Genomic DNA, 16,327 nt, shown 5'->3' on the forward strand with positions numbered 1-16,327 from the left:
ACAGTGCAGGCAGAAATAGAGCCCGCCTCGTGTAGGCGAGATATTTCGCGCGAGGCTTGAATCGTCCGTTCGAATAGCACGAACGTCACGGGGTAGCAGCGACATTGCACTACAATGACGTCCCTGCCATACGTTTCTATATCACTTCAAGTCGGACAAAAAACAATTTCCAGGAGCAAAGCCTCCAGGCTCGTGGTGGCCAGCCCAAGTCACGCACATTGCGGTGTGGACACAACCTGTTTGTTTTTTCCCCATGGAACAAATGGGCAGGGGACTTGCCACCGCTAACTTCACTAGCGGCCTCGGGTCGAACGAAACAAAAACAAATATCACCGTGCAGTTTGGTCTTCATGCCATCTTTAATCTCGATAAATAATTTTGATTCGGGTGGTATATATATACGGATAATTACAGCAACAGACAAAATTAAAAACACGCGAGTCAAACGATGCAAAAAAACCAACACCGTACATGTGCAGTGACATCGTGCATGTCACTGTGTAATGCCGGCTCGAGCGAGGCACGGCGTGCGATGCACCGTCATCGCGGACACCCCGTAGGTGGGTGTAGTACCAGCCCTAGAGGGGGCTCGGTGAGCGCTGGGATAGCGCAGTGGCACCACGCGTGGCGTGCAGTGCCGACTCCTACACGAGCGAGTGTGAGAGTGTCAGCCATGGGGTGAGGTTACCCTGGGCCATGGCACTCTGGTTGACCCTGGAAGGCACGTGACAGGTAAGATCTACACAGTGGCCCCAGGCGGGGGCTAGGGGGTGGTCACGTGTTAGGGTGAGATCCTACGGGAAGGGTCGAGAATCGACAAGAGGGTCCTCGAAGGTGGCCAAGAGCGGGGCCAGCCACGACCCGGGAGCATATAAACCGGGCTCCCCACAGGGACCAGGGCTCTGCGTTACTGTTGTCATCTGAAGATCTACGATCTACGTCTAAGAGAAGAAGTCACCAACACGTGGACGAGGACCCAAGTCAGGGTCCTGTCCATTGTAGCTACTCCCAGTAACTAGCGTAGTTACCCTAGTGGTCCACCACCATAGGTTATCTGGTAAAGGGGCAGTAACCCCTTTGTGCTTGGTGTTGGTGTTAATAAATAATTTGTTGCCTCCAAGAAGTACGTCTGCGACTCAGTTGAACCCACTACACATGGGATAGGAACTCCCCTTTTATAAAAAAAAAACTCAAGAATAATTTACACACAGCATGGCATAGCGAGTGATTTTTCCATTCATAGAAACAAAAGTGGACTGCGTAAAGATTTACGGCGCCATTGTCTCCTCCACAAGCTGCGTCTCACGTCTCACGTCTCCCCGAGCAGGGACATCACGCGATGCACGGCTGGGCGGAGGCCGCATCTCCCGGTTGCAAAAACTCGGAGTCGTAGACGGCCTCGGCGTAGCCCTCGCAGATCCCGAGCAGCTCCTCTGACACCTCACACAGCGCCTCTTCCAACAGCGCGTCCGCCAGCCTGGGGGAGCGACGACGGGGCACGCGGTCACTCGCCAACGCTCGCTCGCCAACACACTGGCACATTCACCAACACACTGGCACATTCAGCAACACTTACAAATTCCTCAACGCATTTGCTCTCCATTGCACGCTCGCAAGCTCACAAACTCACAATCACGTGACATTATCGTCACGTGCTGCCGTCGCACTGCGATCGCCAATTGCACTATACTGGAGAACCCAAGGTGTACGTAGCTTGGAGCCGCCCAATCGGGACCCACGAGTCGGCTTACTCAGATGCCGTGCCCCAAGGGCTGAAGCTGCCCACGGCCTCGTGCCCCGTCATCCTCAGGTGGTGGGAGAAGTGCTCCCCGTAGTCTCGAAGACGCAGCAGGGCGGACGCGGGAACCGCGAGCGGCACGCCCGCGCCTCCGCCTCCCGTGCCACGTAGAGGGCGCACCTCACCGCGTTCCGCCAGCGCCGTGTGGTCCACACCGTCGCGCTCTTCGGACGAACTGCGTGGGACACCGACGGTGAATGTGGGGCACCGAGCACAGGCACCACGGCCGTTGTCATCGTTCGCTCCCGCACCTCGCGACGATGACGCGCACACTTTCACCAGAGACGCCGTGCGTTCAATGCTTTGCCTCCTGACCGTGGCAGAATGAGCCGCTCACTCTGAATGCGTGGGGCTGGCTGGGGGCTGCACCACCACCTCCGCGTGTTCGTGCCCCGAGGGCCGGCTGATGCACAGTGCCCGTGGGGTGGCGGGTCTGCAGTCTCGCGATGGATGCTCTTGCTCTGCTACAAAGGAATACGCACGTGGACATGGGACACTCGCTAACAATGGCGAACAATGATAGTTCATCGTCAATGCAGCAGCATTCACGCCGCATTGCAACGTGTATTCGTCACTCACTGGGAACATACCGCATTCTTGAACACGATTGTGTTTTAATTGTGAGATAAATAAAAAGGCAACACTGATCAATTCAAAAGGTATTATAGATTAATTTACCAATGATCATTGAGAAATCAAGTTCTGTGTTAACTGTACAGAGATATGCATGAAATGACTCCGCTAACTTTAACATTCTGTCGCTATGGTGCATCACAGCTCCATTATTCTCCCTGAGGGTGACCAATTGTGAATTCCAGTACCAAGCATCAAGCAGCTCCTTTGCTGCTCTCATGCTCGCGTTTCTCTCTTTGATCATCTTTGTCGCGTGTTCTCCGATCGTAAAAAAGTTCTGGGCTCCGAGCTACATCTTACCTTTCCATTCCTCTTGAGCCCAGAACTCGGGACCAGAATATGTGATGCAAGTCCATTTTCTCCTGATTGTATCTTGTTCTTTCTGAGAAACAAACAGGCAACGAGGGACCCAGTGTCATCATCTAAACAGCGTGCCGAGTGGTCCGGTTTCAATCGGCATTCCTATGAACACCCGGCTTTGGGGAAATGGTGTTTCCCTGGGGTTGAAGTGCACCTCCATGTCCTGTAGCCTCTGCAGGATGGTCTCCACGCTTGGCGCGTCCTGCATGGCCACCGCAGCCTCGTGCACGCCCCTCGCCTCGTCCACTGCTCCCCGCCGGGGGCTCTCGGCCGGGAGGGCATCCGGGCCGTGGGGCAGCCGCCTGCCTCGGCCATCCACACGTCCCTCCTCCTGGTCGTAAAATTTCTTCTCCAGTGAATCGGAGATCTCCTGCGGGCGCAGTCATCGCTACAGTCATTATCACAAAGGACAATCACAACCCGTGCGTGCAGCCAGCATGATCCCCCTGGCTCCAACGGGCACCAACGTGTGCATCACTGGAGCTCACTCTGTCAGGTGAAGATCCAACAAACTCCCTGGCTTCTCATCTCGAAGAGACTCGACTACACTTAGCCGTGTTAGAACTAGACATGGGATCTGCGGCTACCTCCTCTGTGAGCCGAAGTGTGAATGTGGTTCAGGTCATCACTCACGCCACTGATCACTGCCCAACGCACGCTTTTTCAGGAGGTACAAGCGGAATCCTTCTGGCGACACCAGACTCCGCCTAACAGCTCCCGGTTATAAACTCAGTCATTGCTTTACAACAGGTGGCACGTGAGAGACAAGGATGGTGTAGAGGTCACGCTCACCTGCGCCTGCTTAAGCAGTGGCTGCAGCTTCTCTCGCACGGCCTGCTCTGCTTTGGTCACCCACTGAGAGGGAGACCCGGCCTCCTGCCTGTGGCCCGTCATGCACGCAGGACACAGGACATGACACTCATGAGAAAAAGCACATGGTGCGACAAACACAAAGATCCCCCATAGAGCCTTGACAGACTCTTGGGGTGAGTGCTATTAGCCAGCACCTATTCAGGCCGGCATGGCACACAATGTGGTGGCTGCCCAGTACCACACCCGGCTGCCTTAATCTCTCCAGTGGTAATATGTACACATTGGATCAGGCACTCATTTGAGGCTGAATCGACCTAGAAGAGGCTCAGGACTGGATCAGATAATCGTCTTTAGTTTTGGCCGAATCGAAGTCGGATCCCCAGGTTCGTAGCACAAGCACGCTAAACATCCACCCTACACTACCACCGAGGCGACCCGTGGCAAAGGCTTCAAGTGGCACGGAGCACCTCTGCGTAGCCGCACCTGGTCTGGTGGATGTGATCGATCTCCTGCTGACACAGATCGTTGAGCTCCCTCATCCGGCGCGCCGTCTCTGAGTCCAGCCACGCCAACCTGCATGCCACACCGTGCCACACAACCCCACACCGTCCCACACAACGCCACAATGATGGCACAGCATGCCACACGCCATACCATATGACAAGGACTTCTTCCACTTCCTAAAGGAACTCAGTATCAACGTGGCGTGCTACATCCATGAATTTGCGAAGGCTAACCTAATGGCCTCCTTCCTGGCGGCCTCCAGCCTCTCCTGCTCCACCACGTCGCGCAGCAGGGTGGAGCACTCGCGCTCAGGCGAACGCCACATCGCGGGCCGGCGCTCGGTGGAGCCGCCCCGCACCGGGGACCTGTGGGAGGGCAAGGACATGGCGGTGTTTTAAACACTTACACCAAACACTAACAAAAAAACACCAACCACTTACACCCAGAGTAACTTGAACACTAATGCCAAACCGTGCTATCTCACACCATTACACTGTTAAACAACTGTACCAAACAGTCATAAGAAAGCACACCAATAGTTATGCGACGCATTAACACCAAATAAACCGTGATCAATCCACCCGTGGATGAAAACCTCCCTGGGCCGTCGCCCGGTTCTGCGATGTGACAATCCACCTTGCCACTGCACATGAGCTTCTTTCATCGCAGATTCCATCGCTGAATCTCCATCTCTGTGGTGGATGCCCTCTTGGGTGCGTTTATATGTTATTGCTCGTGGAATCTGACAAGTATTCTACAACAACAAAATCACACAACTGGAGAAAAAAACCGAAACACTGAGCTTTTCTTATGGGCCGGAGACTCGGCTCCAACCGACCTGTGCTTGGGGCTGCTGGACGGGGAGGTGGGGTTGGGGGGCAGCCAGGGCAGGTTGGGGTCACGAGGCCCAGGCTGAGACCGCTTGAGGTGCGATGCGAGGGTGGCGCGCTGAAAACGCGTGCCCCTCACTGCCACGCGGCCCCTCGCTCGACTCGCGCCCTGCAACAGCGTCAAAGAAAAAGCCGTTAAAGACTTGGGGCGAGTGCCGTTAGCGAGCACCTATGAAGGCAGACACGTCCACACTGACGCACCATGCGTAGTGGCTACACCACACACATCACACAATCCTATAGCTCTCTGCTCTCTGACGCGCTTTCACTGTTTCACACACACTGTCACAAACGGGGAATTCCCAATAGAGGTGAAATGGGCTCAGATAGGCGCACACACTTCTTGGGAGGCAACAGTGTTTATTAACACCAACCACGTTACACTAACATAAGGTGGTAACCACCGACCTGCTCTGACTAACACACACACCGTCACTCTCTATCTCAGACTCTCGGATACACTAGCGTGACCCAGCCAGGTGGGCTACTGGCGGGTCCGCTGACTGGAGGCTTGACTCTTCTTCTTAGGAGGCGTCTTCATGATCCATCTTCATTCTTGACACGGGCAGCCTCGGTTCCCGTGAGGAGGCTGCTTTTATGGGCCTCTGCGTGTCCAGGCCCCACCCCGGTCACGCCTCTCTTCGAGAACCCTCTCGAAGCTCCTCGGCTATCCACCTCGCCACCCAAGGTCCCCCTGGAGCCCCCACCTTGATAGGTCACGTGTCCAGCTGGGTTCACTCAAGAGTGCCACGGCCTCACCCAACCACCAGATCCCTGAACCGGCCCTCACGTAATTCCTGCCTCCAGCTGAGATGACTTCATGTGTCTGTTTGGACCCGCAGGGTAGTGACGCTCCCCCGCATAGTAACGTCACACGTGTGCATGTGTGTGGACGCAGGAGTGACGCTGCTCTTGAGGTACGTATAAAGTTAAGCTTGACAGTGCTTTGGCCAAGAGTGTCATCACCGGTGAGAATTCCTGGAGTGCCCATTTCTGTATTGCGCCCAGTTCAACACATTCTGCTGTGCACCAGCCAATTGCGAATGAGTAAAATCATCATCATCAATCCAATGCTGGATGAAGGCCTCCCCAAGCCATCATCCCTCGCGGTTCCAAGATGCACACACACACCACCTTCCGCAGCGGCCGTACCTGGGTCTTGCCAGGCAGCAGCACCCCGGAGCGGCCGCCCCTGGCCTTGTGCACAAGTGCTTGAAGGCCTGATCGCAGCATGCGCCTCCTCTCCTCCTCGTCCACACGCCCACCACTGCTGGCCCTCGCCCGTCCTGCCCTCACCTCGCCCCTGTCTGCTGACACATGGCAAAATGTAGATGATGATCATCTTCTTCAAAAGGCATTTCAAATGCAACGGTCAAGTTTATATGGATCAAGATTTGCCTTTACAGGGTGCTGAAATGGTTCAGTGTTTCAAATCACTTTACATTACATCTCATATAAATGCTACGCAATCTTGAAAATAGGAATTGACCAATAATCTAGTGACCAGATCATTCATTGGCCTGTACACCCGCACGGTCTGACCCTTGAACTGCAGCTGCCTGGCGACGGGGTACGAGTGTCGCATGGGGGGGCTCCAGCTCCTCTTTCCCGGCGAGACGCGTCTCCCCCCTCTGTTGCCCTCTCCACGCCGGACAGGGCTGCCCTCTCCACGCCGGATACGGCTGCCCTCTCCATGTCGGACAGGGCTGCCCTCTCCATGCCGGACAGGGCTGCTCTCCCTCTGCCTTGCTGGGCTCTTCTGCTCTTTCAGCAGTCTTTTTAAACCCTAAAACATAACAGAAAATGGCAGCTTCTAAGTCAATGGAGAGAAAATTAGAATGCAGTGTTATCAGCACCTCTAAGACAATTAGATACTGTGCTGCTCTAAATGTTAACTACAGCAGCATCAAAGTGAACGACGCAAGTCTGGCAAAGGAATTCACAGGCTAAAATTATAAAGAGCGGCGCTCACCTCCAGCTGCTGCAGGATGTGCGCCACGTCGTCCCCGCCACCGAGGCGCGCCGAGCACAGCGACAGTTGTCGCACAAGGCGGCTCAACTCCTCTGCGTGTGGGGGAACCCGCGACGCCGGCTGCGATAGCTGTGACGCCAGCATCTGCAGCGCCCGCACGGCGCCCCGATGCGCTGCCGCCAGTCGCGCCTCAGCACGACTCTGCACCCACGATGCAGGGCCCGGCGAGGCCCGGTAAGACTCGGAGAGGCCCCGCATGGCAACGCACGCCTAAAACCCAAGTCTTTGGAGGCAAGGGTCGGTGAATGTTATCCCCTCGTATGCGAGCGCTTTCAAGTCTTGTTTTCTGCCACTCAGGGGCATCCTTATAAAATCGCTGAGATTCAACGAGGTTTTCCTGGCTCAATGCACGGGCGCTCTCAGTGCAAGGCAAGTGTGTCATGGGGAGACATGCTGTGCAAGGGAGATGCACACATCTCTGGCTCGTATTCCACACTGCACCCTTTGTGCAGCGCCTCCTGGACGAGCTGTGCCAAACACCACACACATTTGGCACATATCTGATATAACAATAATGATAGCAAACACACGTGAAGTGTGTTCTGACTGGCCGTTACCTTGTTGGTGTGCTTGCTCTTGTTTGGTCCCATCTTGTCCAGCTCCTCCTCTATTTCCCTGATCTAAAATCAACCAGTGACACATGGGAAGAACACGATTACCTTTAATCTGTGTAAATACATTCCGGAGCCACTGTTCTACTACATTCTCCAAAATGTCAATATTTTTGTTATTTATTAGAAATGCATTGCATCGTGAGATGGTGAATTTTTCCATGCGGAGTCAGCAAATTGGTGTGAACGACAGTCGCGTGGGGCGGCCATTGTTGTGGCGTGAAATCGTGCGGTGCTGGGGGGTAGTTTTATGATTGTGAGGAGCAGCAATACTGTGCTGGGTGTGGTTGTGTGGTTGAGGCAGGAGTAGTTCGGAGCTGGGTGAGGTTGCAAGGTTGCATGGTTGCGTGGTTGCGTGGTTGCGTGGTTGCGTGGTTGCGTGGTTGCGTGGTTCCATGGATGTGTGGTTGCATGGATGTGTGGTTGTGCACGGCTGCGTCTCGCCTGCTGCTGGAGCATGTAGAGGACGCGGGCCGTGCGTGCCGCCTGCTCCTGTCTCCTCGTGTGCGCCCTCCTCTTCTCCTCCACCTCCAGGTGCTCTTCGACTCCCTTCCCTGCATGAGCAGCACCGTCACAGGCATCTTAAACTCATCCAGGATCCCACTCCCACCATAAAACAGGCAGAGAAATTGCAGTTTCCAGGAAATTATCGAGTTGCCTGCATAGTGGGGAAGCACGTAACTGTGCAAATAAAAATAGATGAATAATGTATTATGCAGATTATATGACATGCTAAAGTAACGTATAGGCAAATGGGGCAAACAAAATTTTCACAAACAAAAAATCAAATCAAATGGGACAGCGAACATTTTAGATAAACAACTATTAATGTGTTTTCTTGAATTGTGCCAATTTTTGGAACGGCAGCAGAGTGAACCATTACATGCCTAAACGTCCACCAACATAATTACGGTAGTTTCAACGGAGTCAGGTTTTTTTCTCAAATCGCACAACACATCACAGAAATTCTCTTCTCGCTTTGCGACTCAGCGGTAAGCGAAGGACCGAAACAAACACAGCTGTTGAACACGAGTGCATGCGGAGAGGCCCGCACCTTGGCTGGCCAGCTCCTCCACTCGGCTGATGTAGTGGCCGAGCTCCTTTCGCAGCCTGCGGATCTCGGCCGCCCCCTTCCCATGCTGCGATGGTGGAGTCGGTCCGGGGTCGCGCGTTGGGGGCGAGTTGGAACACCTGGGTTCGCGCCCTCCCCTGACCCCCGGCGCTGGCTGTGCTTTGCGCCCAGGGGGATAAACATAAACCACGGCCCCCGACGCCGTCACCGTCCCCGCTGGGAGCTGGGAGCGCCGCTGTTCCCTCCCAGCATTCCCCCCGGGGGCGTGCGAGACAGCAGCCTCTTCCCCGGCAATCGGACTCCCCAACGAGAGATCGCCAGAGGTCATTCCCTGCATTTTCTGGGCAGCGCGGCGCCTCTTGAGGTCCCTGCGTGCGAGCTGCACTGCGAGAGAGAGGCGATCGGCAGACAGAACCGAGAAGCGTCCCGACTGGGACAGCGCTGAGTCGTCACCGTCGCCAGTGCTGGGTGGCTCGATGCCACAGCTTGTGCCCAGCTTCTCAATGACAATGGGACGCGGGTTTGAGAAGTGCGTCACCAAACTCCGAGCCGTCATTCCGGGGTCGAGGTTGAATCGCAACTACAAGGAGCCAAATAAAACAGGGTGAGAGTCAAAACACGTGATGGATTCAGTCAACGTCAAATTGAGTTAGACAGAGTTAAGAGGAAAACAATATATGACGTGGCTTATGCAACCGGCCTTTGGAGTCAGCTTATAGCAAATTAAGTACTTGGAATTATACTCTTTGGTTCTTTCGGTAAAGTCACGTAGGTATAAAAAATAAAATAAATTTAATCACGACGTTTCGGGCGCAACACAAGGGTCCGTCATCAGGTGGGACCAACCACAGCAAGAAACAAACTGCTGAAGTGGGCAAAAGGGCTGCTGTAACCAGAGGCTATATAGGTAAGGGGGAGGAGCCAGGGAGGAGAGATAGAGGGGGTGTATTAGGAAACGCGCAAGGGAATGCTGGGGGGGTGGGAAGTGGGCGGGGCTGAGAGTGGGAGGATGAAGAAACCAAATAGTATGGATCCCTGCAGTCACGAAAACCTCAAATCTAGATTGTACTTGGAATTATTTTGAGCCAAGAACCTGTTTCAATCCTTCTCACCCAGTGACAGTCCTAGGTCATAATAAAACACATTGTGTCAGGGGGGCATCCATATATTTTTGTAAATTATTTGTATTGATCCAAACACGTGGGTGGGGGGGGTGTGTACAACTTCCGCGACAGGTGGGTTGTGCATAGCGGGATAGGCAGCTTGGACAGACAACCATAGCAGACGTGCAGGACCGTAGCGTTATGTGGTACGTGCGTCAGATCCCTTTTCTTCAGGGAAGGAAGTAGTCAGTCTCATTTCAAGTTCAACCAAGTAAACTCGGGGTCTCTGGAGTGGCATTCACGAGGGGGCCTGGGGCATCCATATTTTAAACCCTCAGTGTAAAATAAGAATAAATACCTTGAATTGGACTAAAAGAGCAGACATGGATCTGCTGCAGCATCTGGCAGAAGGAAGCAATGGCGATGTGTGACATCATCCAAATTGTCCGTGGTGACCTCTTTAACTTCAACCCAAGCCCCCCTCCCCACCTCGGAGCTGCCTCTGAATCGCTGAGGGAGGGGGGGGGCTCCTGGGAGTGAAATTGTGTTCACGGGGGGGTTGGGGGCATGTTCCCCCAGACCCCTACAGGAGATCGCCAATGGTTTATCCTGTGACCACTGAAATATGCAGCTGTGTGCACGAGGCGGGGACTGACCTGTATGGCTCGTCCTGACGGTCGGACCTTCGGCTCCATCGTGGACGGGTTCGACCTCTCCCACCACGGCGGAGGACCCCGCGAGACGACGGTCTCCTCCTACGGCAGCCGAGGGCAGCCTCCGTTGCTCTCTCAACCTCCACTCAGCGCACCTCCACGCGGCTTCCCTCTCTGTAAGGCCGAGTTAAGAGCAACGTCCGTTACTAATTCCCGTGCACTCTGAAATTCACGATCTCCCCCCCCACACCCAGTACATATTTCAAGTTTCATCTATGAGGCATAGCCCTGTGAGCCATGCGGCTCTTAAGTCGGGTGCAGCCGCAACAAACACAATATGAACAGAGAAACATCTTAAAGCGACAACGCGCAACAGAAACATCCTGGGATAAACCAAAAAATCTTCCAGAAAAAAAAGTATTACAACGCTGTGTGCAAAAATCCCAGTGTGATGCAAGTCAAACAATAACAACCATAATACAATTTAGATTAAAGTTATCAGGCCAACTCTGCACTTCCGCAAGAAACATGGCTTAACCATGTTTTCGAAATCACCAAACTAAAGCTATATATAAAAAAAACAATGTAACAACAGTAATCATAGGAACTGTGATTCAAATTTAACAATAAACGATTTCTTTCATGTCTCGTTCCTATTTTAAAACTTTTTTTTCCAAAACAAATCAATGGAATATCGGCCATTACAGCTACGCGACTGACCCCTTCTTTGCAGTGAGAAACCCAGCAGCTTGCGAAAACACAAGGACCCAATAATCACACCAACAGGCATCATTACGGAATCACGTACAAGCCACAAGGCCCTCATCCAGCATCCAGCAGTTGGCCGACACGCGCACACAAACACCAATACCCGCCACTCGCCACTCAGTGACGACGCCTGTGCCAGGCTAGGTGAACTTTGAGGTCACGTGAAGTATCGAATGCTCGCTGCTGACAAGTCTCGGGACAGGCCCAGCAGGTGCCATGGGTTGACCGACTGAGATGACCAAAGGACGCAACCAGCTGTACCCCCCCCCCCCCCACTGTGCCTACTGACTTTATTTTAATCGCACGGCGCTCCGCTCGTTGTTGTGAGCGTCGCTCCTCTTGCCCTCCGCTGTTGGAGCTGGATGGCGACTGCCAACCAACTACACCAGCAGCAGCGTCCTTCGCGAGCCTCCTCCAGCAACACCGGAGGCCCGAGGAAACAAACGCCACAGACACCACAGATACCACAAACACCACAGACACCACAAACACCACAGACACTACAAACACCAGACACCACAAACACCACAGACACCACAAACACCAGACACCACAAACACCGCAGACACCACAAACACCGCAGACACCACAGACGCCACAGACACCACAAACACCGCAGACACCACAGACGCCACAGACACCACAGACACCACAAACACCACAGACACCACAGACACCACAAACACCACAGACACCACATACACCACAGACACCACAAATACCACAGACACCACAGACACCACAAACACCACATACACCACAAACACCACAGACACCACAAACACCACAGACACCACAAACACCACAGACACCACAGACACCACAAACACCACAGACACCACAGACACCACAGACACCACACACACCACAAACACCAAAGACGCCACAAACACCACAGACGCCACAAACACCACAGACGCCACCGACACTCGGGGCGCTCCCCGCTCCCGGTCTCCCAGGGAGACGCCGCGTCGGTTCGCGGCCCGCGGGCCCCAGAGGAGATGGCGGGGGGGGGGCACCACCACCACCTTCCTCCTGCTCTCACCTCTTCTCTACCTCCTCCACCTCTGTTTGCTTCTCTTCACTCCCTCTCCTCATCATTCACTCCACCACCCCCACATCTCTTCAATAATGCCACCACCACCTCGTCGCCTTCCTCCTCTCCACTCTCCCCCCCGCGCGGGTTGTGTTTGAACCCAGCGCGCTGCATTCTGGGCCCTTCCCCCCTGCTCCCTTACCGGAAGCGGCCCGACCACGTGACGAGCGAGCTCAGGGCTCACGTGACGAGCGAGTCGTGAGGGGTCAAGGGTCGCGTCTGCCGCCGCTGCTGCTACTGCCGAGTGAGGTGCTCAGCCCCCCCCCACCTCAACGCAACACACGACAGAGACCCCCCCCCGCCGTATCGCCTCCGCAGACTGTTGGGGCAAGTACTGTTAGCGAGCACGGCACGGCACACGAGTGGGTGGGTGGCCAACAACCGCGCCCGGCCGCCTTTGTCTCCCCAAGTGGCGACGTCTTGACACACCGCACCGGGGTACTTGTTTGAGTCCGAGTCGACCTAGGGGATGCCCGTGACCCGGTTTAAGTTCATCGTCAGCGGTATTGGCCGTGAGCGTTCGTAGTGCGGCGCGGCGTTCACCGTTAAGTCGACCGCTCCCATCATCACCATCGCTTGTGGCCGCATCCGCGCTCCCCCCGCACCCCGCCGCACCCCTTCATCGTGACGACGCCGTCACTCCCATCCCCGCAGACGCCGAGGCCGCGAGGATGGCGAGCTGCGAGGAGGTGAGCGTGAGCGGCTACGCCGAGTTCACGAGCGCCGTGCGACGGCTGCAGGGCCGCGAAATCTTCGCGCTCTTCTCGGGCAGCAAAGACGCGGGCGGCGAGAGCTGGTGCCCCGACTGCGTGGCCGGTGAGGAGTGGCGCGGGCCCCCGAACGAGGGCTCGTTCGGTTCTGTCGCGGAGTTGTGGTCGCCCGCGTTTGAGGTCTTGTCTCCTGAGTGAGGTGTGGACTCCTGGTTGAGCTGTGGTTGTCCCCTGAACGAGGTGTGGTTGTCTCCTGAACGAGGTGTGGTTGTCTCCTGAACGAGGTGTGGTTGTCTCCTGAATGAGGTGTGGTTGTCTCCTGAATGAGGTGTGGTTGTCTCCTGAATGAGGGGTGGTTGTCCCCTGAGTGAGGTGTGGACTCCTGAATGAGGTGTGGTTGTCCCCTGAGTGAGGTGTGGACTCCTGAACGAGGTGTGGTTGTCCCCTGAATGAGGTGTGGTTGTCTCCTGAATGAGGTGTAGTTGTCCCCTGGATGAGGTGTGGACTCCTGAACGAGGTGTGGTTGTCCCCTGGATGAGGTGTGGACTCCTGAATGAGGTGTGGACTCCTGAACGAGGTGTGGTTGTCTCCTGAACGAGGTGTGGTTGTCTCCTGAACGAGGTGTGGTTGTCTCCTGAATGAGGTGTGGTTGTCTCCTGAATGAGGTGTGGTTGTCTCCTGAATGAGGTGTGGTTGTCTCCTGAATGAGGTGTGGTTGTCCCCTGAATGAGGTGTGGACTCCTGAATGAGGTGTGGTTGTCCCCTGAATGAGGTGTGGACTCCTGAACGAGGTGTGGTTGTCTCCTGAATGAGGGGTGGTTGTCTCCTGAATGAGGTGTGGTTGTCTCCTGAATGAGGTGTGGTTGTCCCCTGAATGAGGTGTGGACTCCTGAATGAGGTGTGGTTGTCCCCTGAATGAGGTGTGGACTCCTGGTTGAGGTGTGGTTATCCCCTGAATGAGGTGTGGACTCCTGAACGAGGTGTGGTTGTCCCTTGAATGAGGTGTGGTCTCCTGGTTGAGCTGTGGTTGTCCCCTGAATGAGGTGTGGTCTCCTGGTTGAGCCGTGGTTGTCCCCTGAATGAGGTGTGGTCTCCTGAATGAGGTGTGGTGGTTGCCTGGATGAAGTATGGTCCTTTGAGGTGTGGTCTCCTGGATGAGGTACACTCTGGTTGAGGTCCACTCTGGTTGAGGTGTGGCTGTGTTTTCCATGCGGTGCGAGCAGCCGAGCCCGTGGTGCGTGGCGCACTGAACACTCTCCCAGAAGGAGCCGTCTTCATCTACTGCCAAGTGGGCGACCGTGCATAGTAAGGGCTCTCTTGCCAGTTGTTTTACATGGCGCACACACATTGGGCACCCTGCACTCTTGCAGCATTATTTTAGAAATGCTGCTGCGGGCAGTTGGTAGCCATAGGCCTAGCCGTGTTGGCGAGGCGGTGGGCAGCAGAGAACAGCACAATCCATTTTACTGTGCTTATTTGCTGAATTTATGCTCCTCACCTTGAACTCACATTGACCGGCTATGTTAAGAAGAATGTTTAAATCACTCCTCAAACTCGTTAGGTTTGGAGAGGTTCTCATCCAGCAGTTGATTTACAGGTACGTGCAACCTATTCTTAACGTCCTCTGTCATATCTTGCCATGCATAGTTATGCTCTGATCATTTTAAACCATTATCTTGCCCTTGGACTCGAAACCTGATGCTAATTATTATTCAGAGCAGCACTGTTTTTTTTCTCACTGCAGCCCTAACAGCTCAGGGCATCTCCATGAGCACCAACACTGCCCACTGCCTGTTAATTTGAGCGCTGATCGGCAGTGAATCTCACAGCCCGTGCCGTGTTTGCTCCCACAGCTGGAAGAATAAAGACAACGAGTTCCGTAAGCAGCTGCAGTTGACGGCTGTGCCCACACTGCTCAAGTACGGCTCGGTGAGGAACTTCGGCACCGCTCAGGGGCTCATCCGGGGTCCCTGTAACGCCCTGCGACTCCCCCTTAACAACACCCGGGGTCCCAAGCTAGCACTTTACTGCGTGTAGCCTCTTGGCTTTGCTGGCCGCATTGATGGGTCAGCTGTACACAAAGATAGCGGGATACAATTCCACCAAACGCATATCTAGCTTAGACCAGCCACGAGGATCCATACATAGCTAGCACAACATTGCGGCCCATACGGGGCCTAATTTCTCACTCAATATTTTCCTGGTCGCTGGGAGACTGGAGTAGACATGTCGTTAGTAACCAGAGGCATAGCGTGAGGTATACTGGATGTGGTTTGCCAGATGTGGAAATATTTTCTGATTCACCGATCCAGAGAGATGCAGCGGAAATTAAATCTTAAGCTCACATGTAACAGAAAGTGTCCTTTAATTACCCTGGAAAGGTTTGTTTTGAGAATGGTGCTGAATTGGGATGTTTAGTCAATTCCATAAACGAGTTGCTTCATGTGGGAAGAAACCAGAAAACCCAAACTTATGAGGGGGTAATACATCTCCACGCAGATGAATTTGAGAATTAACTGCTATGCTGTCATCTCCTGGCCACCTCACAGCCCAAGCCTATAAAACCTGGCATTCTCAGGCAGACTCCCATCAAGGTACTGACTCGACCCATCTTTAGCTTCAGAGATCTAATTAGATTGTGCACATTCAGAGTGACCTGGTTCTATGCCTTGAGGTGGCATTCCTGGTCCCCATCCATGTCTAACCGTAATCCACCTCCGCTGCTGTGATCCTCAGCCGCAGAAGCTGGTGGAGGAAGAGTGCCTCAAGCCTGAACTGGTGTCCATGCTGTTCTCCGAGGACTGAGCACTACCAGAATTTTCACTACAAGATCACGACTGGTGCCAACACCATCCATTCCACAGCAACATCTGCCAGTTGCTCAACTGTTAGAATGTCTGAACACTAGAAATTAAAGTTTGCACTAAGTTTCGTAGTTTGATCAGTGAGAGGCCTTCACGTACTTTAATTAGTAAATGTTGAATTTGGTGATGTAATATTTCACGGAATGTCTTGGTTATGCATTGCAAAGTTACATACAATTAGCGTTGAGTGCTTCACAGAAGCAGCTATTTTGATGGGAGTGCGATACTGGATATATCATTAATCGCATCTGGTCATGCAAATCCACGTTTCAAGCACGACAACCAGACCCTCAGTAATATGCTTGTAAAGATGCATCGATTAAAATTGATTCTTACCCATGTATCTCAAGTGTGCAGAGATTTTGTATTATTTGTGTTTGGACTTTATCGGTTCATGTGACGCCAGCAGCTGCTAGAGGC

General features: G+C 53.9%; 2 protein-coding genes across 6 annotated transcripts; one reads left to right on the forward strand and one right to left on the reverse strand.

Annotated features, from left to right (window-relative positions):
• Window positions 1–335: 335 nt before the first annotated feature.
• On the reverse strand, window positions 336–12,428 carry KIAA0753 (KIAA0753 ortholog). 3 transcript variants are annotated; one of them, XM_076072518.1, is made up of 17 exons: window positions 12,283–12,428; window positions 10,473–10,643; window positions 8,696–9,293; window positions 8,086–8,195; window positions 7,588–7,650; window positions 6,971–7,171; window positions 6,541–6,784; window positions 6,151–6,305; window positions 4,947–5,107; window positions 4,342–4,473; window positions 4,088–4,177; window positions 3,584–3,671; window positions 2,946–3,161; window positions 2,732–2,813; window positions 2,136–2,259; window positions 1,752–1,973; window positions 336–1,477 (listed from the first exon to the last, which is right to left on the reverse strand). In XM_076072518.1, the coding sequence occupies exons 2-17, from the start codon at window positions 10,509–10,511 to the stop codon at window positions 1,333–1,335; spliced, it is 2,670 nt and encodes an 889-aa protein (XP_075928633.1). In that variant the 5' UTR covers window positions 10,512–10,643; window positions 12,283–12,428; the 3' UTR covers window positions 336–1,332. The 3 variants fall into 3 exon arrangements, with proteins under 3 accessions (XP_075928633.1, XP_032823795.2, XP_075928632.1); XM_032967904.2 differs by having other exon boundaries at window positions 2,136–2,262; XM_076072517.1 differs by lacking the exon at window positions 12,283–12,428 and adding an exon at window positions 11,527–11,838 and having other exon boundaries at window positions 2,136–2,262.
• Window positions 12,429–12,486: 58 nt separating this feature from the next.
• On the forward strand, window positions 12,487–16,250 carry TXNDC17 (thioredoxin domain containing 17). Of its 3 annotated transcripts, none has more exons than XM_032967901.2 (5): window positions 12,487–12,582; window positions 12,988–13,149; window positions 14,267–14,348; window positions 14,897–14,972; window positions 15,780–16,250. In XM_032967901.2, the coding sequence occupies exons 2-5, from the start codon at window positions 13,005–13,007 to the stop codon at window positions 15,846–15,848; spliced, it is 372 nt and encodes a 123-aa protein (XP_032823792.2). In that variant the 5' UTR covers window positions 12,487–12,582; window positions 12,988–13,004; the 3' UTR covers window positions 15,849–16,250. The 3 variants fall into 3 exon arrangements, with proteins under 3 accessions (XP_032823792.2, XP_032823794.2, XP_075928634.1); XM_032967903.2 differs by having other exon boundaries at window positions 12,523–12,660; XM_076072519.1 differs by lacking the exon at window positions 12,487–12,582 and adding an exon at window positions 12,672–12,771.
• Window positions 16,251–16,327: the final 77 nt, after the last annotated feature.

The sequence above is a fragment of the Petromyzon marinus genome, chromosome 38 (genome assembly GCF_048934315.1).
Source record: "Petromyzon marinus isolate PM22_M1 ecotype Great Lakes invasive population chromosome 38, UKy_Petmar_22M1.pri1.0, whole genome shotgun sequence".
NCBI classification, from domain to species: Eukaryota; Metazoa; Chordata; class Hyperoartia; order Petromyzontiformes; family Petromyzontidae; genus Petromyzon; species Petromyzon marinus.

Excerpts from the sequence above, each read along its gene's own strand:
- TXNDC17 (XM_032967901.2), top strand. The coding sequence starts at position 13,005 with ATGGCGAGCTGCGAGGAGGTGAGCGTGAGCGGCTACGCCGAGTTCACG. Across the intron at positions 13,150-14,266 it reads GTGCCCCGACTGCGTGGCCG|CCGAGCCCGTGGTGCGTGGC; the intron begins GTGAGGAGTGGC and ends CGGTGCGAGCAG. Across the intron at positions 14,973-15,779 it reads CACTGCTCAAGTACGGCTCG|CCGCAGAAGCTGGTGGAGGA; the intron begins GTGAGGAACTTC and ends TGTGATCCTCAG.
- KIAA0753 (XM_032967904.2), bottom strand. The coding sequence starts at position 10,511 with ATGGAGCCGAAGGTCCGACCGTCAGGACGAGCCATACAG. Across the intron at positions 6,306-6,540 it reads CAGGCAGCTGCAGTTCAAGG|ACAGGGGCGAGGTGAGGGCA; the intron begins GTCAGACCGTGC and ends ATGTGTCAGCAG. Across the intron at positions 3,672-4,087 it reads GATCACATCCACCAGACCAG|GCAGGAGGCCGGGTCTCCCT; the intron begins GTGCGGCTACGC and ends GACGGGCCACAG.